General features: G+C 39.4%; 1 protein-coding gene across 5 annotated transcripts in view; it reads left to right on the plus strand.

Annotated features, from left to right (window-relative positions):
* Nucleotides 1-26,406, plus strand: part of SLC4A1 (solute carrier family 4 member 1 (Diego blood group)) — a 68,356-nt gene that overhangs the window by 5,894 nt on the left and 36,056 nt on the right. Inside the window, exons 3-9 of one of the 5 annotated variants that reach the window (XM_083378237.1) lie at nt 1,753-1,864; nt 14,408-14,487; nt 15,008-15,185; nt 15,978-16,113; nt 20,120-20,258; nt 21,985-22,066; nt 25,663-25,847. In XM_083378237.1, coding sequence (XP_083234363.1) covers nt 15,035-15,185; nt 15,978-16,113; nt 20,120-20,258; nt 21,985-22,066; nt 25,663-25,847 — 693 coding nt within the window. In that variant the 5' untranslated portion in view covers nt 1,753-1,864; nt 14,408-14,487; nt 15,008-15,034. Of the gene's footprint in view, nt 1-471; nt 1,865-5,794; nt 5,963-14,407; nt 14,488-15,007; nt 15,186-15,977; nt 16,114-20,119; nt 20,259-21,984; nt 22,067-25,662; nt 25,848-26,406 lie in introns of those variants that run through there. The other 4 variants (XM_083378238.1, XR_014494271.1, XM_083378235.1 and 1 more) reach the window with 4 other exon arrangements.

Consider the following 26,406-nt stretch of genomic DNA (forward strand, 5'->3'; position numbering starts at 1 on the left):
AAAAATGTACCTAAGGCCAACTAGTACATTGGGAGACATTGTCTTCCAAAGGTTCATTGACTGCAGTTGTCAGTCAGAGGAAGATATCTCGAAGATTTTAAAGAAGCCGCTGCACAATAACTTCAGATTGTGAGAAAATGAGGTCTTTAATGATATACTAGGAAGCCAAAAGTCTCGGCTAATTTAAATCCAGTGAAATTAATGGATTTTAAATTATTCATGACTAATATAAACTTCATTAAGTTCAGTTTAGTATGGCAATATTTGAGTCCTTCCCTTTCAATCTAATACACTGAATTCCCCCAGTAACGTGCATAGTGATGCATAGTCCTTTACTAAAAATTGGTACATCAGCTCTGTTTAAGGGCCTTTCAGATCAATCTCTGGAATGTGGAATTGCACCTGGTCCCCACATCACTGCTGTGATGATATTTTGAAAGAGCTGAAAGAAGTGACATCTGGATATGACTATGATTGGATAAGTTACTTACTCAGTTTTGCCTCTTCAAGATAGATTCTAAATGTGCTACTGGCTCAAATTCATGAAGAGTAGGTTTGGGAAGATATTTCTTTACAATAACTAAGACTATGCCTGTAAACTCCATTTGATGTGGGGCAACATCGTTACATCACCAAAAAGCAACCAGAGGACTTTATTACATTATTATGTTATTTCTAAAATAAATGGGTGACTTACAAATACAAAAACATGTTGTAAAAACAAAATAATGCATCCACTTCATTAGCCTCAACCGATGCAGGCAACCAGGAAGCCTATACATTTATTTTCATGTATACTCTTTCCGTTCATTCACAATAGAAAGGAAAATTGAAATTGTTGGGGTTTTTTTGTAAATATTTTATTGGAATTTTTTAAATATAACATAAATCATTATAAAACAGAATGTTGACTGGGTAACATTTATAAGATAATTCTGAACAATTAATTTCTATAATCTATATTTCATATGTTAATGTCATTTGATTTCTCCTTTCCCCAACATATCTTTCTTTGCAAAACCTTAGATTAAGACAGTTTTTCTTGCTTAACAACAGTTAAATATATAGTTTCATTTGTCCTGTGTATTGTTTTATGTGCCTTATCATAAATCCTGTCACCATGCTTATTTCAGCTTGTTTTTTCCCCCAAGTTCTAAATATTTTTACAAGTGACAATCTTTACTAGCACTTAGCTATATTTACATTGGTGGATTTTGTTTTTTGTTTTTTTTTCCATACCAACCCTCTCATGCTTTTGTATTTCCCAATCAATAAGTAAAAAAGTAAAAAGAAACCATATCAAAAAAGAAAAAGAACAGCTTATTTCTCCCTCCAAATTCTAAATATTCTTACAAATAACATTCATTTCAACATTCAACTATATTTATATTCATGTATTTAGTTCTGTTTTTTCCATATAGACCCTCTTATGTTTTATATTTCTAAATAAACAAAAAAAAAGAGAAAAGAGAAGACAAAAATGAGAAAAGTAAAAAGAAAAGAAAGGGAGAAACAAAAAGAAAAGAGGAGAGAGAGAAAAAAAGACAAGAGTACTAGACTACAAAAAATAACATATAAAAATATATATTTCTCCTAACAATATATATTTATTCCCTCGATTTCCCATTCTTTTTAACCTTAGCTAAGAATATATTTAATCTATTTAAACTTTAAATATTCCCTTCAATAGTTTTAATCATCTAATCCTTTAAAACTCATTAAGACACATTTTTTTATTTAACTTTTGTTTAGATCATTTCAGCTTAGAAGAGTAAAACAAAAAGAAAAGAAAGAAAAAAAGAAAAAACCACAATTATATTAATTAAAAGAAAGGAAAAAAGGAAAAAAAAACTTCCCTCTAAAAGTAATACTTTTCAAATTTTTCCCATTTCTTAGCCATATTCAAACAAATGTCTCTTTTTAAAATATTCTTTCTGGAATACTCCATCTCTTTCGTGGAATTTCATTTTAATCTTTTTTTTCTGATCATTGTCTTTCTTAATCAGTACCATTTGAATTAAATCATGATTTTTATTTTATATAGTTCCATCCTCAAGTCTTTATCCTCAGAATTATATTTAATCATCTCTGCTATATTTTCCTTAGAAAGTTCTTGAAGTGAAATTAAGTTGAAAATAAGTTGATTGATGCTTTTGAACCAATCAGTGCTTCCGTGTCCAGTTTTTACTGTTGCTTCTTGGCCCACATATAGGTTTCTCAAGAGACAAATAAGATGGTCTGGTACACCCATCTCTTTAAGAACTTGCCACAGTTTGTTATGATCCACACAATCAAAGGCTTTAGCATAGTCAATGAAGCAGAAGTAGATGTTTTTCTGGAACTCTCTAGCTTTCTCCATGATCCAGTGTATGTTGGCAATTTGATCTCTAGTTCCTCTGCCTCTTCAAAATCCTGCCTGTACTTCTGGTAGTTCTCGATCCACATACTGCTAGCTTGTAGGATTTTAAGCATAACTTTACTAGCATGAAAAATGAGTGCAATGGTGCGATAGTTTGAACATTCTTTGGCACTGCCTTTCTTTGGAATTGGAATGTAAAATGATCTTTTTCAATCCTGTGGCCACTGTTGAGTTTTCCAAATTTGCTGGCAAATTGAGTGTAGCACTTTTACTGCATCGTCTTTTAAGATTTTGAATAGCTCAGCTGGAATACTGTCACCTCCACTAGTTTTGTTGTTGCTCAGCTTTTCTAAGGCCCACTTCACTTCACATTCTAGGATGTCTGGTTTGAGGTCAGTGACCACCTCATTGTGATTATCAGGGACGTTAAGCTCATTCTTGTATAGTTCTTCTGTTTGCCACCTCTTCTTAATCTCTTCTGCCTCTGTTAGGTCCCTGCCATTTTGGTCCTTTATCATGCCCATTTTTGCATGAAACATTCCCTTCATCTCTCCAATTTTCTTGAAAAGATCTCTGGTCCTCCCTATTCTATTGTTTTCTTCTATTTCTTTGCACTGTTCATTTAAGAAGGCATTCTTATCTCTTCTAGCTATTCTCTGGAATCTTGCATTCAATTGGGCATATCTTTCTTTTTCTCCCTTGCCTTTTGCTTCCCTCCTTTCCTCAGCTATTTGCAAAGCTTCCTCAGACAACGAGTTTGCTTTCTTGCATTTCTTTTTCTTTGGGATGGTTTTGGTTGCTACCTGTTGTACAATGTTGCGAACCTCTGTCCATAGTTCTTCAGGCACTCTGTCTATCAGATCTAATTCCTTAAATCTATTTGTCACCTCTACTGTATATTCAACTGGGATATGATTTAATTCATACCTGACTGGCCTAGTGCTTTTCCCTACTTTCTTCAGTTTAAGCCTAAACTTTGCAATGAGAAGCTCATGGTCTGAGCCACAGTCAGCTCCTGGTCTTGTTTTTACTGACTGTATAGAGCTTCTCCATCTTTGGCTGCAGAGCACATAGTCAATCTGATTTCTGTGTTGACCATCTGGTGATGTCCATGTGTAGAGCCGTCTCTTGGGTTGTTGGAAAAGAGTGTTTGCTATGACCATCGTATTCTCTTGACAAAATTCTATCAGCCTGTGCCCTGCTTCATTTTGTAGTCCAAGGCCAAACTTGCCTTGTATTCTGCTTATCTTTTGGCTTCCTACTTTAGTATTCCAATCCCCCATGATGATAAGGACATCATTTTTTGGTGTTAGTTCTATAAGGTGCTGTAGGGCTTCATAGAACCGGTCAATTTCATCCTCTTCAGCACCGGTGGTTGGGGCATAGACTTGTACTACTGTGATATTGAATGGTTTGCCTTGGATTCGAACTGAGATCATTCTGTCATTTTGAGGATTGTATCCCAGTATTGCTTTTCCTACTCTTTTATTGACTATGAAGGCTACTCCATTTCTTCTGAGGGATTCTTGCCCACAGTAGTATACCTGATGGTCATCTGAATTAAATTCACCGATTCCTGTCCATTTTAGTTTGCTGATTCCTAAGATGTCAATGTTCAGTCTTGTCATCTCTTTTTTGACCACGTCCAGCTTTCCTTGATTCATGGATCTTACATTCCAGGTTCCTATGGAGAAAAAATCTTTACAGCATCGGACTTTCCTTTCACCACCAGACACATCCACAGCTGAGCGTCCTTTCGGCTTTGGCCCATTTGCTTCATTCTTTCTGGCACTACTAGTACTAGCCCTCTGCTCTTCCCCAGTAGCATATTGGACGCCTTCCGACCTGAGGGGCTCATCTTCCAGCATCATATCGTTTTGCCTTTTGGTACTGTCCATAGGGTTTTCATGGCAAAGATACTGGAGTGGGTTGCCATTTCCTTCTCCAGTGGATCACGTTTTGTCAGAACTCCCTGCTATGACCTTTCCATCTTGGGTGGCCCTGCACGGCATAGCTCATAGCTTCATTGAATTATGCAAGCCCCTTCGCCACAACAAGGCATTAATCCATGAAGGGGATCACTTTGATGGAAGTGGGTAAAAGCACCAGGCTAGAAACAGGGAGACCATGAGTTCTAGTATCACATTAGGCACAAAGTCAGCTAGATGACCTTGGGCGAGTCATTCCCATTCAGACCTGAGAAGGAGGCTATGGTAAACCACTTCCCAAAAACCTCACCAAGGAAACTGCAGATACTTGTCATCAGGAATCGACCCTAATTCCAAGGTACACACATACAAGAACCATCAGACAATAATATTTGGCTTTTATGTTCTATTGGAGAAGGGAAGTTTGATTTCCCTTGGAAAAAGTGACTACTACATTTCATTCAGTGGTGAGATTTTGGAAAATTTGGAACCAATTTGTGACAATTTTATTTTAAATTTTAACTATGACCCTCAGTAGAAATTAAAGAAATGAAACCTGGCACATTTTGAATATAAAGTTAAATTTGCCAAATTTATTTTGTCTATTAAATATTTTCCAATATCCTATTTTCATTCCATCTCAACTTGCTTTCTAGCAAAGCTGGATTTTGGTATATAGCTTAGGGTATGAGATTCAGCACAGAAGAGAGAAGTGCTGAAAACATAATGGCTATTGAACTTTCAGTTTCCCATGCTGAAAGTGATATAGTGCTTCTGCCAATGATCAAGAAGAGAAATCTGTAACCATCTTTGAAAAGCAAAGCAGCTGGATACATCCTATGCAATACTAATTATCAAAGGGGAGCTTCAATCCTTTTTCCCAAATGGTACAAAATGATAGTCTTGCAGTCATATTAGACCAAGATATTTTGCTATCTAAGGTGATTTACAGGATGGTGCCTTCAGTCTATCATTTATGTATAAAAAAGTGTGTTTGGTTTAGGCTTGATTACTTTCCCAAGTGAGATAGACGTATAGCAATTTTATTTGTCTTTCATGCAGCGGTCTGTCTTCCAGAGCGTTAATAGGGGCAGGGCAGGGTGCGTGGTGCAGAAAGTTCTATTTTCCACATCTGTTGCTGCCTCCTGGCATCTACCATCTGAGACAGTTGTCTTGCTTTACATAATGGGAGGGATATTTATAGGAAAGTTACCGACAAAGTTTGAATGCTGTAAACGTGTCTACAGTGACTTTAATGGGTTTTTTCCCTACCTCTGTCCAATAGATGTCTTAACTATTGAGAATCTCATCAATCTTGCCAAAATATTGTAAATTGTCATATGGCGGCAGCAGCACATCCAGGACTGAACTCTGAAGAGAAGATCTAGGAGTGTATGATTCGGGGTCTGGGAACTAGATGGACAGATAAGCTAGAGTCAACTAATAAGAAAAACAGCACTCTCATTTTATTTGGCAAGATAAGCCTTGCCATAGTCTCTCCTTCTCATTTCTGCATTTTCAGTTCACCAGATGAGCATTTGCCAGCATTTCTGTATATCGTTCAGTCAGTACTCCTGGCCTGGTCACCAGGGAATGTATCACCTGAGTAAAAGAAGGAGACTGGAGAGGGTATCCATGGGGAAAGCAGGATCCTATCAGAGGCATGTGGACACAAGTGAGTGTGTGCAGTGGCATCTTCAGTGGCATGTAGTGGGCTCAATTCCTGCAAACCAGGAATTTCCCTCTTGAAACTTTCTTCCACCACAAGTTCACTCACTAAGGAGCTTTAGGCAAGCCATCCTCAGACTGAGTTTCCCACCTGCAATATCAGAAGAAAATACCTCCACCTACTTAACAGAGTGGATTATTGTAACATCACACCAAAATAATATATGTGAAGTGCTTTGAAGCATTAAAAGTTGCACTGAAATTATCAGAACCACTGAAATTATCAGAAGCATTATCTTCACAAATCAATTGTACATGACATGTTACATACTAGTTAATTAATGTGGAATACTACTTAGTAAATAACTAAAAGAAGGGCTTTTAAAAATGATCATAAAATCCCCCCCTCCCTCTCTCGAACCTGGGCTGATTGTACATTAGGCAGTTGTTTTTACCTCTAGGCCACAAGCTCTATCTCACTTTGTTAGCTGAGAAGCAAGGGAGATATGTGTTAAATGCTTGTTAACTATTTAGATTACCTTGCTAGGCCCCAAACATGGGACAAATCTTTATTTCCTGTTTCAGCCTAACCGAAGGCCATCGACAGGCAGTAGTTAGATTGTTAGATTGCTAACAAAGTATTAAAGGGAGACTGATATGCATTTCAAACTTATTTGTTTTACTTTGTTAGCAATCTAAAAAATTTACACAAATATGAGCTGTCACTGTTGTGACTACTGCCTGTCGATGGCCTTCGGTTAGGCTGAAATAGGAAATAAAGATTTGTCCCATGTTTGGGGCCTAGCAAAGTAATCTAAATAGTTAACAAGCATTTAACACATATCTCTCTTGCTTCTCAGCTAACAAAGTGAGATAGAGCTTGTGGCCTAGAGGTAAAAACAACTGCCTAATGTGCAATCAGCCCAAGTTCGAATCTCAGAAGGGTATGGCTGACTGATGAAAACAAATAAGTTTGAAATGCATATCAGTCTCCCTTTAATACTTTGTTAGCAATCTAAAAAAAATTTACACAAATATTTATTTATTTATTTTTATTTTTATTCCATTTATATCCCGCCCTTCTCCGAAGACTCAGGGCGGCTTACAAGCTTAGCAGTAGCCTTCACTCTATGTATATGCCTGCTTATTAGGGCTTTCACACACACACACACCCCAAGCGGCATTATTACAAAGTCAGCTTAATTGCCCCCAACAATCTGGGTCCTCATTTTACCTACCTCGGAAGGATGGAAGGCTGAGTCAACCTTGAGCCTGGTGGGATGCGAACCTGCACTAATTGCAGGCAGCTGGTGTTACTTAAGGAGGCATTAGCCCACTGCTCCACCAAGGCTGATGAGCTGTCACTGTCTGTCGATGGCCTTCGGTTAGGCTGAAACAGGAAATAAAGATTTGTCCCATGTTTGGGGCCTAGCAAGGTAATCTAGTAAGGGACGTGGTGGCTCAGTGGGTTAGGACGCTGAGCTTGTCGATCAGAAGGTCGGCAGTTTGGCGGGTTGAATCCCGAGTACCGCGTAACAGAGTGAGCGCCTGTTATTTGTCCCAGCTTCTGCCAACCTAGCAGTTCGAAAGCACGTAAAAATGCAAGTAGAAAAATAGGGACCACTCCGGTGGGAAGGTAACAGCGTTCCGTGCGCCTTTGGTGTCTAGTCATGCCGGCCACATGACCACGGAGACGTCCTCGGACAAGCGCTGGCTCTTCAGCTTTGAAACAGAGATGAGCACCGGCCCCTAGAGTTGGAAATGACTAGCACGCATGTGCGGGGGAACCTTTACCTTTACCTTTAAGGTAATCTAAATAGTTAACAAGCATTTAACACACACACACACACACACACACACATATATATATATATGTATGTATGTATATATATACACACACATATATGCATATACATATACATATACATATATATATTATACAAAAGGAAGATAAGGTTCAACAATTCCCTTCTGAAATTTCAGTAGGCACCATCAACACATTCAAAGCTATTATTGCTGCCACGCTATAAAAAGATAAAGGACCATGCTATACATTGATACAAATTCTGGTAGGAAAGCCCTAATGAACAAAAGTAGCAATGGAGGGAACAATTTTGCTGAGGAAAATCACTAAAAAGAATGTTTTGAGAAAGTTTTATTTTCTAAATCAAAATAGTTTACAGTTTGGGGTTTCTAACTCGAGGATTATACAATCATCAATTGAAAAATTACATAACACTTCCTAGCTAATTAGAAAGATAGATTAGTAGCATGGATGTCCTTGTGTTGAGTGAATTGGTTGCAGCCAGTAGAAGTTGGCCCTTCCCTGTTGACAGTAACCAACAGAGGGAAAGTCAGTGAGCTTTGTCCCCTTATCAGGCAATCTGTCCCCCACAAGGACACTGGATTTCAGTTGTTCCTTGAACATTCCACTATTGATGATAAATACGAGTTGTGTTTGAAATGAAGACAAACCCAATTGAGTTTAAGTTGTTTCTGTTTATAGCCAGTTAAAAGCAGATTCTTTCATTATTGGTGGGTGTGATCAAGTGACAGTAAGAAACACGAAGGCTACTTCACAATTTCCTACCTAGAACTTAATTTCAGTACAGAAGGCCATGTGAATCACCCACCAAGTGATGGCATCAGAACATGGTGCTTGACAGAGCTATTAGCCAACACAACGAAACCAATCTCATCCTCAAAGAGACTATAGACTAATTTTAGACAACAGGGGTCAATGGAAGGAAAACATGATTCATAAGATGACTGAAATACCTATTTCAGTTATAATTCTGTGTATTAAAAAAACCTATAGAACTAAAACTCTGAATTCAGGTAATTTGAATTCTGTGCAAATAATGGTTGAATTTGCCTGTATCAATTATGTAAATAAAGATGAAAGCAGTTGCTTCTTTGCACAATCCATCCTGTGCCTGCTAGTAAGGAGAGAAAAAAAATCATATGGCTGTAGCCAGAAGTGACTACCATTTTGGATTTTCTTTGTCCATTCTCTGAACCATCAGTTCTGATACATGAATGTGTGTATGTACATGTTAGGGATATTAGATCATAGTTTTAAAAATTTGCAAGAGCAGTAGATGGTTTTTCTGTATCTCTTTACTGCCAGATATTGATTGTCTGAATTTTGGTAGCTCAGGCCTATGTATTTGTAAAAGTTTATAAAAGTGATTTAGGAACTATCTCTTTTCTTTTGAAACTAAAGATTAAGCATGAAAATGTAGGGCAATTCATGAAAACCACAATGCGAGAAGGGGGAAGACTTTTTTTTTATTTTCTTCTGTACTATATTGAAAATTCAATCTCCATCATCATCATCTTCATCATCATTGTTATTTAATGTTTATTCTGCTCTTCCTCTTAATTAATCTGTGACATAGTGCCATTTTTGTCACTATAAACTTGGTTAAGTCTCCCTTTTTGCATTCCATACTTAATGAACATTACTCTGTTCCTCAACTAAAATATGGTTATTTTTTACTGTGTAATTACAATCCTATCAAGTTCATTACTAAGTTTCCTGCCATATTAATTATGGATGGAATCACCTATTCTCCAAAGCAAGGGTCCCCAACCCTGGTCCGTGGACCGGTACTGGGCCATTGCATGCCAGCAACCGTGCCACACAAACAAGCAAAGCCCCATCCACATGATGCAGGCAGCGCACAAAACCACACACTCTCTGGTCCACAGAAAAACCTCTCTCATAACGGCCCTGGTGCCCGAAAGGTTGGGGACCTCTGCTCCAAAGCACCTGAAGGCAGGACAATGGATGGAAACTGATCAAGGAGAGAAGCAACCTAGAACTAAGTAAAAATTTCTTGACCTTTAGAACAATTAATGGGTGAAACAACTTGCCTCCAAAAGTTGTGAATGCTCCAACAGTGGAACTTTTAAAAAAGAGATAGGACAACTATTTTTATTAAGTTTCCTGCCTGAGCAGGGGACTGGACTAGAAGACCTCCAAGGTCACTTCCAGCTCTGCTATTTTGTTCTGTTATTCTGCTAATCAGGAAGAACTGGTAGCATTTTATTCAATTGTTTCAATTAGAATTAGTGCCTGAGACAAGGATTGCATTGCCTGAATTTACACATCACGTTAAGTCATAATATGTGTGTAGATTTTTAATTTTAAGTTTGATTTAGCTGTTTCAGTGATTCCTGCCAATGCAGTTTATAAACCATGGGTCTTAAGTAAACATATACAACCAGTTATAGTTTATTCACCAAGCCAAAGTTAAGCAAACCATGACAGAGTGAAGTGTAAACTCTGTCAATGATTGGTTAATCTTGCTGAGCAAATTTGACAGCGTGTCTTTATTGCCCAAGACGGCAGCACTAGAAAATTACAAGAAATTACAAAAGAAATTAAAATTACAAGAAAGGAGATCAAGCTAGATGTCAGAAAGAACTTCCTGACTGCTTGAGTTGTCAGATAGTCAATAGTTTTCTTTGCTAGAGGTCTTCAAACAGGCTGGATGGATATCTGTCAGAGGTGCAGGAGATCTTAGGGGGTTTTCAGGTCCCTTCCAATTCTATTATGCCATTAATCTATGAACATTTAAATATTTAATATTTTATTTATATTTAGTGCAATTAGACACAATTCTGTAAATTAAGTTAATGTTCCAAATTTTAGAAATTGCACTTCAATGGGGCTAGATCAAAAAGCATAAGGATCCCAGAATGAATGACATCTTCCCCCTTACTGTCTCCTGATCTAGTGGACAGTGCTACCATTCACAGAAATGATGGACCCTCCTAACTTGTCTTCTTTCTACTGAGTTCTGTGTTGCTAATTTGTTTCCTGCAATTCTGCCCCTTTTATGGACCAGAAGTATCAAGTATAATTTGCCAACTTAATTTCTTTTATGGACAGCTATTTGTCTGGAATGGGACAGGGTCTCTTGCCTGCGCAGAAGGTTGGAGTAGAAGACCTCCAAAGTCCCTTCCAACTCTATTATTTTATGTTGTTCCTAATGTAATTTGCTTGGAATTCTTAAATAGGTGGCATACAAATACAAGTATGTGACTGATTTTGAATAATCTTGTTTTAAACTTGAGCTGTGATTTCTAGCCATTTAATGGCTTGTCCCCTCACCCAGAAAAGAACCAAATGCCTTATATTTACTGTCAGCAAACGTAAAGTGGTCATGAATTTACTATGAACACAAGAACCACTTGTGACAGGAACGTAAGGGTGGAGTCAGTGTGTCTTGTGCAGTTGCCAAAGAGGGGATTTAAAGAGCCAAAATTTCACATGGGTTTTTTTTTTTCTCCTTCTTGAATGTCGGACTGTGGAAGTTGTTTTCAAGGTAAGGTTGGTGAAGCAGGCTGAAATCTGTGTGATCAGTGCAGAATAAAAAGGTGGTCTTTTTGCTGCAAGAAAACAAGAATGCAGTATAATATATCTGCAAAACTGTAGCCAAATATGAGGATTAGCTGAAGCATTTTGGCCTAGAACATGGAAACATAGGAAATATTGCTGTGTTTTTAATTTATTTTTTTTTAAGTATGAATGGATGGAATACATGTTTAACTTAGAAATGCAAGTTTCTGTTCCACACTGGGAACTATTCTGTTTCATCCTTAGGGTTTCTCCATAGTTAATGCAGAAGGAAATATATTCTTCTTATCTATTGGAAATGTTTCTTTTTAATTTGAATGTCAACAAGTACGGTATTATTATTTTGAATTATATATGGACAGAGAGAAATTGAATTGAACTGAAACAGAATGGAACGGAATGGAACGGGAGTATAGAGTAGAGTAGAGTGGAGTGGAATGGAATGGAATGGAATGGAATAGAATGGAATGGAATGGAATAGAATAGAATAGAATAGAATAGAATAGAATAGAATAGAATAGAATAGAATAGAATAGAATAGAATAGAATAGAATAGAATAGAATAGAATAGAATAGAATAGAATACAGTAGAATAGAATAGAATGGAATGGAATGGAATGGAATGGAATGGAATGGAATGGAATGGAATGGAATAGAATAGAATAGAATAGAATAGAATAGAATAGAATAGAATAGAATAGAATAGAATAGAATAGAATAGAATAGAATAGAATAGAATAGAATAGAATAGAATCTAGATAAGGGTTTGGGCATATACCAAAGTAGAGTTGCTTGTAAATGTTGGAAGCCCCACTTTCACACCTAAGAAATGTGAAACCTGAAAAAGTTTCTGAAAATGTTTTCACAAACATTCCATTACAAAGAGTTATTTTTTTCTTAGAATTGTAGGATATAATAAGTATGGTACTATCAGTTCATAATGTTGTGGGACATGATGGTTGGTGAGAAAAGCAAATATTTCCATGTATGATGAATATAAACTTCATTACATAAGATTTTGTAAAGGAAAATTATTTTACTTTGGGTAAAATAATTTTTGGACACTTTTGGAGACAGTCTTTCAAACATTTTCTATTATTAGACAGCTATGAATAAGAACCAGTCCATTTCTAGTGGAAAAGGGGGGGGAAGGTCTATTCACTTCATCTTTTCTTCTCTCCTCTGAAATCCTCAACTTGATCCCTTTTTTTTAACCTGAATTTGAAAGTAAAGCCAATTGCATGAACTTGATTGATTTCAGGCTCACAAATGTCCCTTTCCATTGTTTTGCTTTATGGTTCCCAAACTGGCTGAATATGTGTGAATATATGTCACCTTTTGTTCCAGATTTGCTCCAGCAATGAATAGAAGTGGAAAGGCAGACTTTTAGGAATGTTCTTCCTCAATCACTCAAAATAATATCATAACTAATTTTCTATGGCTGGCCAAAAATAATTGGGGTCCCACAAAAAGGACAGGATAGCTCAGCTTTTAACAATCTATTGCCACCACAAATTGTTTGGATCACAGTCCCCATAATTCCCCAACAGATTCATGGTGTTTGATCCCATCCAAGTTGGAGAAGGTTAGTAGGTTACTTGCACAACTCCATATTTTTTAAAACTGCAACTGAATAAGTGGCAAAATATTCAGAATGGCTGTGCTAATTTTTAATATGTGTAAAGGGATGACAATGGCAGGAAGTGTTAGGTGCTCCTTTTTATCCCAAAGATACAATGAAAATAGAGTTTTCCCTGTTACTTGAGATATATATTGTGTGGCATGTTGTAGAGATTCAGTCACCTGCTCAAGCTTTAAATAAATAAACGGGGATTTAATTTACTGGTTAAAAGAGAAATATATGAATCATAACTTGAGAATTCCTTGGGCATCTAGACAAATTACTATTATTATGATTATTAAATTGTATTTTACATAGTAGCAACAATTTTTACCAGTCAGAAACATCTTGCAATATTGATACTCTCTTTCCAACTGTATTCCATTCCACATTAGGGCACCAAGTTTTTTTCCTTGGATTATTCCTATTTTGGCACAAATAGTTAGAAATATAGCATTGAAGTTGTTTGCCATGTTTTTCTTTGCTCCAAAATTCATACCAAACTTCAATCAATGAACGGAATGAAGAAGTAAAGGTTGTACTAATGCCAAACTATCTCATATTGAAAATTTCAATATTTATTTATTTGATTTCTACAGCCACCCACTTCAATAAGTGATTCTTTCAAAAGGTCAATCTTTCATTAAATAACTTTATAACTAGAGAACATTCCCTCCAAATTCCAAAAAAAACAACTTTATGTTGCTTTTGCACTAGTCTCAGATGAAAATTAAGAATAAGAAAATGGAGATGCAAAGTTCACTGTAAATTTACTAGAAAAAGAACACTCATCCTAGTGTGAAAAGGACACAATTCTCATTGCCTCACTTTGCTTAATGATAGGTCCACCACCCAAACATTATTGCCCCAAAAGAAAGGACATGGTATTTCCTCCTCGTTCACACAATGCACAGGATTTTGCCCAATAAATTACCAGAGCTGGTTTGTGAGATGAACTGTGATGTATCTATTTTTCTACCTGAGTCCTATTGGCAGACCTAAGAATAGGTTCACATAGAATAGACCTTCCTTGTCTTAGCCCATTTTCTGGGGTCAAACAATATGCTGAGTCACAAACTAACCCAAGGAATTGGGTTTGCATAACACAATCACCCACAAAAGCTCTAGTTAGGGTTAGGGTTAAAAGCTGCTGTCATTTACTTGACATTCATGTAGGTCAAAAGAGGCAAGGAGTGTACAGATTCCAGCAAGTATAAATGTAATATCATGAGCTAATCATGGATAAAATCATGGATAAAAAGTACTGCATTCAAACAGGTGTAATACAGAGGGTGGTTTGTGGCAATGTCATATCTCTCATCTGATTTACCTCACAGAATTGTCAAGGGCATAGAAAGGAATGATTTTCTGCATGCCATTTGGAGCACATTGGAGAAAATGGGAAATGGGAAGAGTGGAGATTAAAAAACAGTGAATAAGTAAACTTATTTTCTTATTGACAGGTAGCTCCTCCTCACCTGAGGAGGAGCCAAGAGGTACGGAGCCTGTGAAGCCACTCATCTCCCACAAAGCTTCCCATAATGTACGTTCCTAAGGCTTGGAGAGATTTGAGTTTGGTTGTGGTAATTTGTAAGCAGTTTCTAAGATATCAAGGATCCAGCAGTTAGAAACCCCTGGACAGGTTTTAGTGAGGTAGGAACAGCCTTCATGCAAGTAAGTACTTGGCAGGCTGAGGTGGCAGTGAATTTATACAGCAGCCTTCCACCTCTCTTGCCCTCAGATGTGGAAACTACAATTTCTAGAACTCACAATTATCAGAAAGATCCACACATCTGCAGCAATCTGGTGCAGAGGAAGGTTGCTATCTACTTTTTTTTTCCTAAAAAGGGGATTTTTTTGTCACCACTGTTCCTTACATCCTTAATGTCCTCATCAATGGGGGAGACATGCAATAGGTAAAATTGTTGTATATCTCTCCCCAGTATATCCCAACCATTAGAAATATTGTCTGTTGAATTTCTGCAAGTTATGTCACTGTTACAGAGCACTGAAGGAAGGGTAAAATGGCAATCATTATGACATGCTTTTGTTATTCTCTTCAGTCATATGTGGAACTTCATGAGCTGGTCATGGACAAGAACAATGAGTTTCGTTGGATGGAAGCTTCACACTGGATCAAACTGGAAGAGGACTTTGAGGAGATGGGGCATTGGGGGAGACCTCATCTTTCATACCTGACTTTTCAAAACCTTCTGGAGGTGCGCAAGGCATTTAGCAAAGGTGAGGTAAAGGATTGCAAGGATCGTACAGTTTTCCTTAAGAACTTTGGTTGGTTCTAAATAATGTGCTACAAAAGAAAAAGAAGGGTGTTTGCACTCACCCTTTCCATTGTCCAAATCCCTGTACATTAGGTACAGGATTGATGTTCATATTTTAGCAATAAAATAAAATATTTGTAGCTCAGAGTTGAACAGTGGGGTCCTTGATATTCTCTAAGCTTAGAGGTTTTCTTGCAGATATTTCATAACTAACCCAGGTAACATCATCAGTGCATCAAGTAGCATTGATTATGTTACCTAGTTGGTAATGAAATGTGCAAGAAAACCACTAAGCTCAGAGAGCACCAAAGTCCCCACCTTTCATATATGTATTGATGGACTTGTTCTCTTGCCCTAACAAATATTCTTAGAGTAATTTGGGAGACCCAAGGTTTCCAAAAGAAAAAAAACTGACATTAAGAATAGGGAATGTAGAGGGGAGTAAATTGATACAATTTATTTATATCTGTATCTATATCTATTGTATCCAAATGCAAATCTACATTTATATCTACCTCTGTCTATTCATCTTCTCTATCTCTTTCCATCTTTCAAATTTCCTAGCTTCAATGATTCTGGAGTCTCTTTAACAACAGAAGTAGCTGTGGCATTTATTTTAGGGAAACGTTCCCAATTTTCTTTTTGATATACTTCATAAAGATAATAAATGTCTCTTTTGGAATCATAAGCAAATATCTCTTCCAATGATCAAAAATGTTTCTTTGGGATGATCCCCCTATTTCTGCATTTCTAGGAACTGTTCTTCTAGATTTGCAAGAACGAAGTCTAGCTGGGATTGCCAATCAGTTGCTTTCCCAAATGATCTATGAAGGAAAACTCAAGCCTGATGACCAAGAGGTGCTTTTAAGAACTCTTCTACTTCAGCACAGGTATTGGCAAGGGCAAATATGAAAGATGACATTTCTCCACCCAAAGAATGAATGAGACAGCCAAGAAAAATGGGCCCCAATTCATGTCTAGTTCTTTCTGGATCAGGCATACTCTATAAATTAAGCTAGTGGGCATTGAGAAAAACATAAGGTAAGACCTGCTCCCCTGCAGTAGCTGCCAATGCACAGTATTTGGATTTCATTCCAAGATCTGGGTAAATCCAGTAAAGGTCCTGGTCTCCCATCCATCTGCAAGATCAGGAGCAGTGAGGAGGACAGCAGAAGCCTGTCATACTTAACCTATGGATATGGCATTCAGGAAAATGCAAGGAATTGTCTTGTGTCTACTAGCCTGTATAAGCCCAGTGTTTCCATTTCTTTGGAACAATGCAAAGAAGGGTATCATGATGATAATCATCATCACCTCCTGCGGCTGGCCTTCCGCTTCGCCCCCCCCCGTCGCGGGGTTACAGAACCAACCAGGTGGTTCCGTCCCAGGCGCCTAATGGACCCTCAACGGTTCCAGGCGGCGCTTGGATCTGTGCCTGCCATCTTTGCTCACAGCCTGGTCGATGCCTTAGTGGAAGCCTGGGAAAGGGCAGCCGCGGAGGCACTCGACCGTGTTGTTCCCATGCGGCTCCTGACCCGGCACAGATCCCGGCGGGCACCATGGTTCTCCATGGAGCTCCGGGAGATGAAGCATCAGAGATGGAGCCTAGAGAGCTGTTGGAGGTCCAGCCGGTCTGAGTCTGATCGATTGCAACTAAGAACCTTCACGAGGTCTTATCTCGCAGTGATGGAGGAAGTGAAGTCCAGCTACTTTGCTGCCCTCATCGCGTCCACTGATAATCGCCCGGCCACCCTGTTTAGGGTACTCGCTCCCTCCTGAACCAGGAGGTGAGGGAGGACCCCCTGCAGGGTCGTGCCGAGGAATTTAGTCAATATCTGGCGGATAAAATCGCTCAGATTCGGGCCAGATTGGACTCCGACTGGGCAGAGTCTGACGATGGGGAATCAAGCAGTCTTGGGAATATTATTTGGGAAGAATTTGATCCTGTGACTCTGGAAGAAGTGGACAGGATCATGGGGAGGCTGAGTTCCACCACTTGTTTACTGGACCCGTGCCCCTCCTGGCTGGTTTATGCAGCGCGGGAGGGGACACGAGGCTGGCTCCAGGCAGTAATAACTGCTTCTTTGAGAGAGGGCAGCTTCCCCACCGCCTTGAAGGAGGCGGTGGTGAGGCCTCTCCTCAAGAAGCCTGCCCTGGACCTGGCTATTTTAAATAACTATCATCCGGTCTCCAACCTTCGCTTTTTAGCTTTTTAGCGAAGGTTGTTGAGAGTGTGGTGGCTCATCAGCTTCCTCTGTTCCTGGAGGAAGCGGATTATCTGGACCCCTACCAATCGGGCTTTAGGCCCGGGTACAGCATGGAGAAGACATTGGTCGCACTGATGAATGATCTCTGGCAGGCTCGGGACAGGGGTTGCTCCTCTGTCCTAGTCCTATTAGACCTCTCAGCGGCTTTTGATACCATCAACCATGGTATCTTACTGCGGCGCCTCAGGGGGTTGGGAGTGGGTGGCACTGTTTTACAGTGGTTCTCCTCCTACCTTCTGGGTCGTTCGCAGTCGGTGTTGACAGCGGGACAGAGGTTGGCCTCGAGGCCTCTCTTTTGTGGAGTCCCTCAGGGGTCGGTCCTCTCGCCTCTCCTGTTCAACATCTATATGAAGCCGCTGGGCGAGATCATTCGTGGTTTTGGGGTGGGGTATCATCAGTACGCTGATGATACCCAGCTTTTTATTTCCACCCCAGATCAACTCAGTGATGCCCTCTCCGTGATGTCCCATTGCCTGGAGGCGGTGAGGGTCTGGATGGGGAGGAACAGGCTTCATCTAAATCCCAACAAGACCGAGTGGCTGTGCATACCAGCATCTCGGGTTGTCCATTCTATTCCATCTTTATCTACAGGGGGTGAGGTGTTACCCCCGTAGATAGGGCTCGCAACTTGGGCGTCCTCCTTGATTCACAGCTCAATTTTGAAGATCATATAGGAGCTGTGACCAGGGGGGCTTTTGCCCAGGTTCGCCTGGTACGCCAGTTGCGGCCCTATTTGGACCGGGACGCCTTACGCACAGTCACTCATGTGCTCGTGACCTCTCGGATAAACTACTGCAACGCTCTCTACATGGGGCTGCCCTTGAATACCACTCAGAGGCTCCAGCTGGTGCAGAATGCAGCCGCGCAAGTTGTGATGGGGGTTTCCCGATACTCCCATGTAACACCTCTGCTCCACGAGCTGCATTGGCTTCCAGTTGTCTTCCGAGTGAGATTCAAGGTGCTGGTGATGACCTATAAAGCCCTAAATGGCATGGGTCCGGGTTATTTATGGGAGCACCTTTTGCCGGCGTTAATCTCCCATCGTCCTGTGCGCTCCCACAGAGAGGGCCTCCTCAGGGTGCCATCGGTCAAGGAATGTCAACTGGTGGCCCCCCAGGGGGAGAGCATTCTCCGTGGGCGCGCCTGCCCTCTGGAATCAGCTTCCGGTTGAGCTCCGGATGGCTCCCGACCTTCGCTCGTTTCGCCGAGACTTGAAGACTTGGTTGTTTGAACAGGCTGGCCTGGACTGAGGGATTGGATTTTAGTGTTTAAATTTAAAAAAAAATTAAATTTTAGATTGTATTTATTACTTAGGGCTATTGATTTAATCTTATTTTAATTTTTATACCTTGCGTGTTGTTAGCATTTTAATTGCCTTGTACACCGCCCCGAGTCCTTGGAGAGGGGCGGTATATAAATCTAATAAAATAAAATAAAATAATGGGGCTGGAAATTAAGTCTGCTGAAGAAACATAATAAAACTGGAATGTTTTACTTTTGAGAAGTTATGACTAAAAATACAATAGCATTTGCCAAGTTCCTGAAGGAGTGTAATTACAGATCAAGACCTGTCCTATATGGTCAGAATTCAGAGCGTGAAGAGCTCATAAAGGAAGGTCAATTTAGATTGAATATGAAGAAAACCTGTGTAATACAAAAACAGTTCAGCAGTAGAACTATGAACAGGGGAAGTGGTGATGTTTTCAGAGACTTTCAGCCAACTGTTGGGGATGCTTCCATCCGGAATCTCACAGTGACCAAGGACTAATGACTTCTTCTAACTCAATGACTTCTTAATTCTAGACAGAAGTTTAAAATCTGTGAACCAGAAGTTACTGTGAAACTATTTAGACTTTTGTCAACTCTTTTTTGTGAAGATGTTTGTGTTTTTTGCTTCAAATGCATTGTCTGTGTTTTTTAAATTTCAAAATAAATACACTTAACATTTAACCTTTCTTAAGGGAAAAAACAGAATGAAATAACTGGCTATTTTAGTAATCAGAAAATGCAGAGAGTAAGTAAAGATGAAAAATTGGGAAATCCTTTCTGCCAGAGAAATAGGATTTTAAAAATGAGTTGTTGCCTTCTGCCAGAAGGACAATTTTATTTATTTATTTGTTTATTTTTGTTTGTTTATTAACCTAATATGCCACCCTCTCACCTTATGTAATAAGTTTTTGTTTTATTCAGAAAGTTAAAATACAAACTTTAAAAAGAAGAAAACAATTACAAAGACAAAAAAACTAGACAAAGGATTTTTAAAAAGGTGCATAAGAAAACATACATATATATGTTTTCCCCCTAGTTGAATACTGATAGATATAATGCATGGTTCCCCCCTTACAAAACAGAAAACAGAAACAGAAAATTATTGTTTCCCAATGATTGCGTCTCATTCCCCAAAGCCATAAGCCTTCCTATAGATTAGATAGTCATAAACAATTTTCAAAGACAGAAGAAGCAGCATAACAAAGGACCTCAGATGATGTTGAGAAAATCTTTCCAACACAAAAAAAGAAGAAAAAAACATCCTGAAGACCTAGTCCTAGGCATTGATTTTTTACTGTTGCATTCTTATTTTTTTCCCCTCTTCATTGCATCTCATTTTTTTTATTTATTCTTTGCTCAGTCACCCTAATGAATCAGCTTCATTAAACACTCTCTTGCCTGCGCGGGTACAACAGACCGATGCCAAAGACTCAACCCAACCACTGCTTCAAGAACATCACCAAATAGAGATGAAGACCTTTTTTAATGACTCAGAGCAGGTAAGTTAACTTTGCAGTAAATAAAAGGGAGAACATTTTGTGACTACAGTGCTACAAGTATTGGGATTTAAACTACAATTTTTCCCATCTAAATGTAGAATTGTATTCAGACTTCAGTTGTCCTCAGACTTAAAAGAGAACCAAGTAAGCAAAGCAACATTATAAAGCAAAGCATTATGACTGGTAGAAGTATTAAATCAATCGATTGGCCAGATTTGGTATGACTGCTCAAGAATTTGAACAAAGATTGTCATCTTTTGCATTCCTCACTTCAGATGAAGTATGTGTTCTACACATTATTCTTTAAAATAAGACCAAGAAGAAAATCCATCATCATAGCCTGTATTGAGAATCTCTTTCTCTTGGGGTATCACATAGTGAATGTCTACATAATTCAAGTAGACTATCTTAATCTTAAATATCTGATCTTAAGGCAGCTACATGGCAGTCAAGTCAATGCATCTGATACTGGGTCCTAAGTTGTACTAAGTTTTACAATGCTCAACAGAGCTTCATAATTTGATTTGCTAACATACCAGCAACCAATGCAGCAATCCAGCATGAAACCTGTAATTCAAAATCAGTGGCTCCCTTCAACAGCCCATTTATAATATTTTGTAGAATTGCAAATGCAGGAAGTTCTACATACAGCACATTGTAATATCCACCCATTACTAGAATACATGAGGGCAGAATGGAACCTTGAAGAGCCTCACTACTTAATCACTATGGGGACAAAGTATACAAAAAGGCATTTTTGAGTATAGCCCTTCAGTAAAAATGGAGCTCCTGAGCTATTGTGCTCTGGATTCCCAACCCAGAGAACTAATTTAGAAGGGTACCATTATCAAGAATATCAAAAGTTGCCAAGAAATCAAGGAGAGCTAGGTATGTTGTTATTCTTTTGAATTTATTTATTTGAATTTATTATTAAATTTATATGCCGCCCTTCTCCCTAAGGACTCAGGGCAGCTCACAACAATAAAAAGTTAAAAATATAAAATACAAAATTTAAAAAAGAATTAAACAATGAAGTAAATACATAACAATAGACCCAATAAACCCACATTTAAAACTACAGTCAGTCCAGGCCTGATTGTTGGAACATCCATGTCTTCAGGTCACGGCAGAAGGACCGAAGGTCAGGGGCCATCCTCAGCTCTGGGGGCAGTTCATTCCAGAGGGTCGGTGCACCCACAGAGAAGGCTCTCCCCCTGGGGGTCGCCAGCCGGCATTGCTTAGCTGACGGCACCCTGAGGAGGCCGACTCTGTGGGAGCGAACCGGGCGATGGAAGGTAGATAATGGCAGCAGGTGGTCTCGCAAGTACCCCGGGCCTAAGCCATGTAGGGCTCCTTGAATCGCACCCAGAGGACAACCGGAAGCCAGTGCAGCTCACGCAGGAGTGGTGTAACATGGGAGTATCGAGAAACTCCCATAAACACCCACACGGCCGCATTTTGCACCAGCTGAAGCCTCCGGTGCACTTCAAGGGCAACCCCATGTAGAGAGCATTGCAGTAATCCAGGCGAGAAGTGACAAGGGCGTGGGTGGTAAAAGTCATCAGTGAGAACACTCAAGGCTGACTCAGTTCAAGACTGAATACATATTGAAATAGGCTTTCTTTCAGGAGCAGCTAAAGCTGTACTATCTTAAGAGTTATTTATAAGAAAATGTCTAATTTTCTTAAATTCAGAGTGCAATCTCCAAGGTGTTTTCTTTTTGCAGGGAGAGTCAAGTCATAGTGAGTTTAAGAAGCAGCTGTTAGATAAGATTCCTTCTGATGCAGAAGCCACTCTGGGATTGGTTGGTAAGTATCTTCTATGTTCAACTGTAAAAGGGATCCTGTTATAGTAAATGTGCAGTGGACCTCTAGAGTACTGTGAGAACAGCTGTGTTGAATGTCATGTTTCATTTCTTGGCTTCTCCAGATAAGATTTCAGATAAGATCTTGAAGAATTGCTGCAATGACTTCAGAATATATGCTAGACTTTGAAACTGATGCACAGGTGCTACAATACACCAGAGAATCATTCAAAAATTTCCAGCATTGTTTGGCTACAATGTTCATATGTATGCCAAGAAATGGGTACATAGATAAGATATGGGGTGGAGTTGTAGAAAATAAAACCATGCTGAAAAATGTTATAAGCATAACTATTACACGAGAAAAGCCACTACTTTTATGAGCATTATTAATGTCTGTCAAAGGGAATATTTATTGTTATATTATCTGATGTTAAAAGGGTCTGTTTTGTTGACAACAAGATAAGCTATTACAAATTCCTGGAAAAATTTCATAGGATTGAAAGTCATACGTTGGTAAGATAGAATATGGGTGATGGCATGAGCAGAAAATCTGACACGGTAAATTTGGCCAGTAAAAGTACACTAATTACTGCATCCATCCAAGAAAGGGACTGAGTTACTTGGCAATAAATTCACAGCTTTTCTGGAGGAATATTTAAACTAAACAACGGGGACAGTGAGTTAATTGATACAGAACATCACTGTCCCCGGCAATCTAAGAAAATATGGGAAGTCAGACACCACACAAGTTATGTAGCAAGTAAACACAGGGTCAGTCATAAAGGACTCAAATGTCTATACACCAATGCACAGAGTATGAACAATAAGCAGGGTGAACTAGAAATTCAGGTAATTGAGGGCGGATATGATATTGTTGCCATCACAGAAACATGGTGGGACAAAACCCATAAATGGAACACACAGCTAGAGGGATTTAAATTATTTAACAGAAACAGACTAAACAAAAGAGGAGGTGGAGTTGCTCTATATATAAGAAATCACTTTATCTCTACAGAAATAGAGCACAACAATGATGAAAACTGTAAACTTGAATGCATTTGGGTCAATATAAAAGGGGAAAAAATGACATTGTCATAGGTGTATACTATAGGCCGCCCAACCAAGCAGAGGAAATAGATGAACTTTTTGCTAGTCAGCTAACTAAGGTATGTAAGAAGCACATCACAATAGTAATGGGGGACTTTAATTACCCTGATATCAACTGGGAGACAAACTCTGCACCAAGTGGAAGATCAAACAGATTCCTGACAAACCTAGCAGACAACTTTCTCTCCCAAAAAGTAGAGAAGGGAACTAGGGGATTGGCCATATTGGATTTAATTCTCACTAACAGAGATGAAATGATAGAAAGTGTCAAAGCCACAGGAACCTTGGGGGGAAGTGATCATGCAATATTGGAATTCAACATTCTGGAAGCACAAGCAATAAAACACAGCCAAACTAGAGTCTTGGACTTTAAAACAGTTAATTTCAATAAACTTAGAGAGACCTTGGGAAGAATTCCATGGATGAGAATCCTAAAGGGGAAAGCAACTCAAGAAGCATGGGAAATTTTGAAAAGTGAGATAATAAAGGCCCAGTCTATTACAATATCAACAAAGAAGAAAAATAACAGCTCTCAAAAGAAACCAGCATGGCTGCATAAAGAACTCTCTGATGAACTAAAAGATAAAAAGGACAAGTATAAGAAGTGGAAAGAGGGGCACATAACTAAGGCAGAATATCAGCAAACAGCCCGTGCTTGCAAAGATGAAGTGAGGGAAGCTAAGGCTCAAAATGAACTAAGGCTTGTGACCAAAGTCAAAAATAACAAAAAAAAGCTTCTTTCAGCATATAAAAAACAAGAAAAAATTTAAGGAAATGATTGGTCCATTAGTGGGGGAAAGTGGCAAGAAGATGACAAGCAACAGGGAGAAAGCAGAACTATTTAACTCGTTTTTTGCATCTGTTTTTACACAAAGGGAAAAAGCAGTCCAACCTACCAAAACCAGTGCCATAAAAAACAGAATAGAAACGCAAGTTAAGATAGGCAAGAAAATGGTAAGTGAGCACCTGTCCAGCCTAGACGAGTTCAAATCACCAGGACCAGATGGATTACACCCCAAGGTTCTCAAGGAACTGGCAGACGTGATCTCAGAACCACTGAACTATATTTTTCAAAGATCCTGGAGCACTGGGGAACTACCAGAGGACTGGAAGAGAGCTGATGTAGTTCCCATCTTCAAAAAAGGGGAAAAAATACATCCAGGAAACAACAAATCAGCGAACACCTTGATGCAAACAAAGTCATCACTAAAAGTCAACATGGCTTTGTCAAAAACAGATCACGCCAGACAAATCTTATTGCATTCTTCGATCAAGTGACAAAATTAGTGCACCAGAGGAATGCTGTAGATATAATTTACTTGGACTTCAGTAAGGCATTTGATAAAGTAGATCACAACCTACTACTTGATAAGATAGAAAAATGTGGGTTAGATAGCATCACCACCAGATGGATTCGTAGCTGGCTGACAGGCCGTACTCAGCGTGTGGTCCTCAATGGAACTGCATCTACATGGAAGGAAATGTGTAGTGGGGAGCCCCAGGGCTCTGTTCTGGGCCCAATGCTCTTCAACATCTTCAACATCGATTTGGATGAGGGGATAGATGGGGAACTCATCAAATTTGCAGACAACACCAAGCTGGCAGGAATAGCCAATACTCCAGAAGATAGGCTTAAAATACAGGAGGATCTGGACAGACTCGAACACTGGGCGCTATCTAACAAAATGAAATTCAATGGTGAAAAAAGTAAGGTTCTACATTTAGGCAGGAAAAATCAAATGCACAGGTATAGCATAGGTGGTACCTTGCTCAATAGTAGTAACTGTGAGAGGGATCTCAGAGTCCTAGTAGACAATCACTTCAATATGAGCCAGCAGTGTGCTGCAGCTGCCAAAAAAGCCAACACAGTGCTAGGCTGCATTAACAGAGGGATAGAATCAAGATCATGTGAAGTACTAATATCACTTTAGAATGCCTTGGTAAGGCCACACCTGGAATACTGCATCCAGTTTTGGTCACTACGATGTAAAAAAGATGTCAAGACTCTAGAAAGGGTACAGAGAAGAGCAACAAAGATGATTGGGGGACTGGAGGCTAAAACATATAGGGAACGGTTGCTGGAATTGGGTATGTGTAGTTTAACGAAGAGAAGGGTGAGGGGTGACATGATAGCAGTGTTCCAATATCTCAGGGGCTGCCACAAAAAAGAGGGAGTCAAGCTATTCTCCAAAGCACCTAGGGAATGGGAATCTGCTAGCTGATTCTTGCTTTCTTGTGCATTTGGGTCAGGAAGAAGCCATATTTGTCCTTGGCAGGAACTATGCTTTGCTTCTCTATCCAGCTTATCAAACCCCGATTGCAAACTTGGCTCACTTTGCTGTCTCCCCTTCTCTCCCCTTGTTCCCTTCTCTTCCCTCCTTTTGCCTCTGCTTAGATTCTTTTCATTTTTGCCCACATTTTCTCTCTTGCTGTTTCGCTTTGTGCCAAAGCCCCTAAACTATGTCCCATGCCCATCCATCCTCCCTTCAGGCTGTGCCACCTTCCTGGACCGACCTACTCTGGCCTTTGTACGCTTGAAGGAGGCTGTGGAGCTGGACTCCGTCCTGGAGGTTCCTGTCCCTGTCAGGTTCCTTTTTGTGGTTCTGGGCCCTGATTCCCCCCACATTAGCTACCACGAAATCGGGAGAGCCATCTCAACTATGATGTCTGAGAGGGTAAGTTGGCTTGCCTTTATTCATTCAAGGGGCCTGAGGAAATAATGGTATATCCTTCTTTCAGAAAAGATTACTAGGTGAGTATTCAACAGTGAAAAAAACCATGTGAATAAGCTGAGAGCTAGGCTGAAAGTTTCCTCTGACAGCTTCTGAGATGGTGGAGCAGTTCTGTACATGCCCAGTGTAATTCTGATGTTGAGGAAATGGCTTCCTGACAAGAAGAAAAAAGAAATCAAGCGGCACCAGAACCAAAGTTATAAAAACTGGTATGGCAGTAAAGAATAAAGACCCCAAAGGCCTCCCTACTGTTCCATCAACATGAATGCCCAGAAAGAGGCTGAGTTATTTGAGGGATCATTATAATGACTAGAATTTTATACGGTGTTAGGCATAGAAAATGAGAGGCCTGGCGAGGTTTCTCCAACCAGCAGGTGGAGCAGTGAGGCTTATTAAAAGATATGGGCATCATTAATTGCATAGACAAGATTATTTCTTCTTTCTCTGCAGTCTGTTCAGAATATCAGAATCTCACACGGTTACTGGTCCTGGAAAAGAAATA

The sequence above is a fragment of the Vipera ursinii genome (assembly GCF_947247035.1).
Source record: "Vipera ursinii genome assembly, chromosome: Z".
NCBI lineage: Eukaryota > Metazoa > Chordata > Lepidosauria > Squamata > Viperidae > Vipera > Vipera ursinii.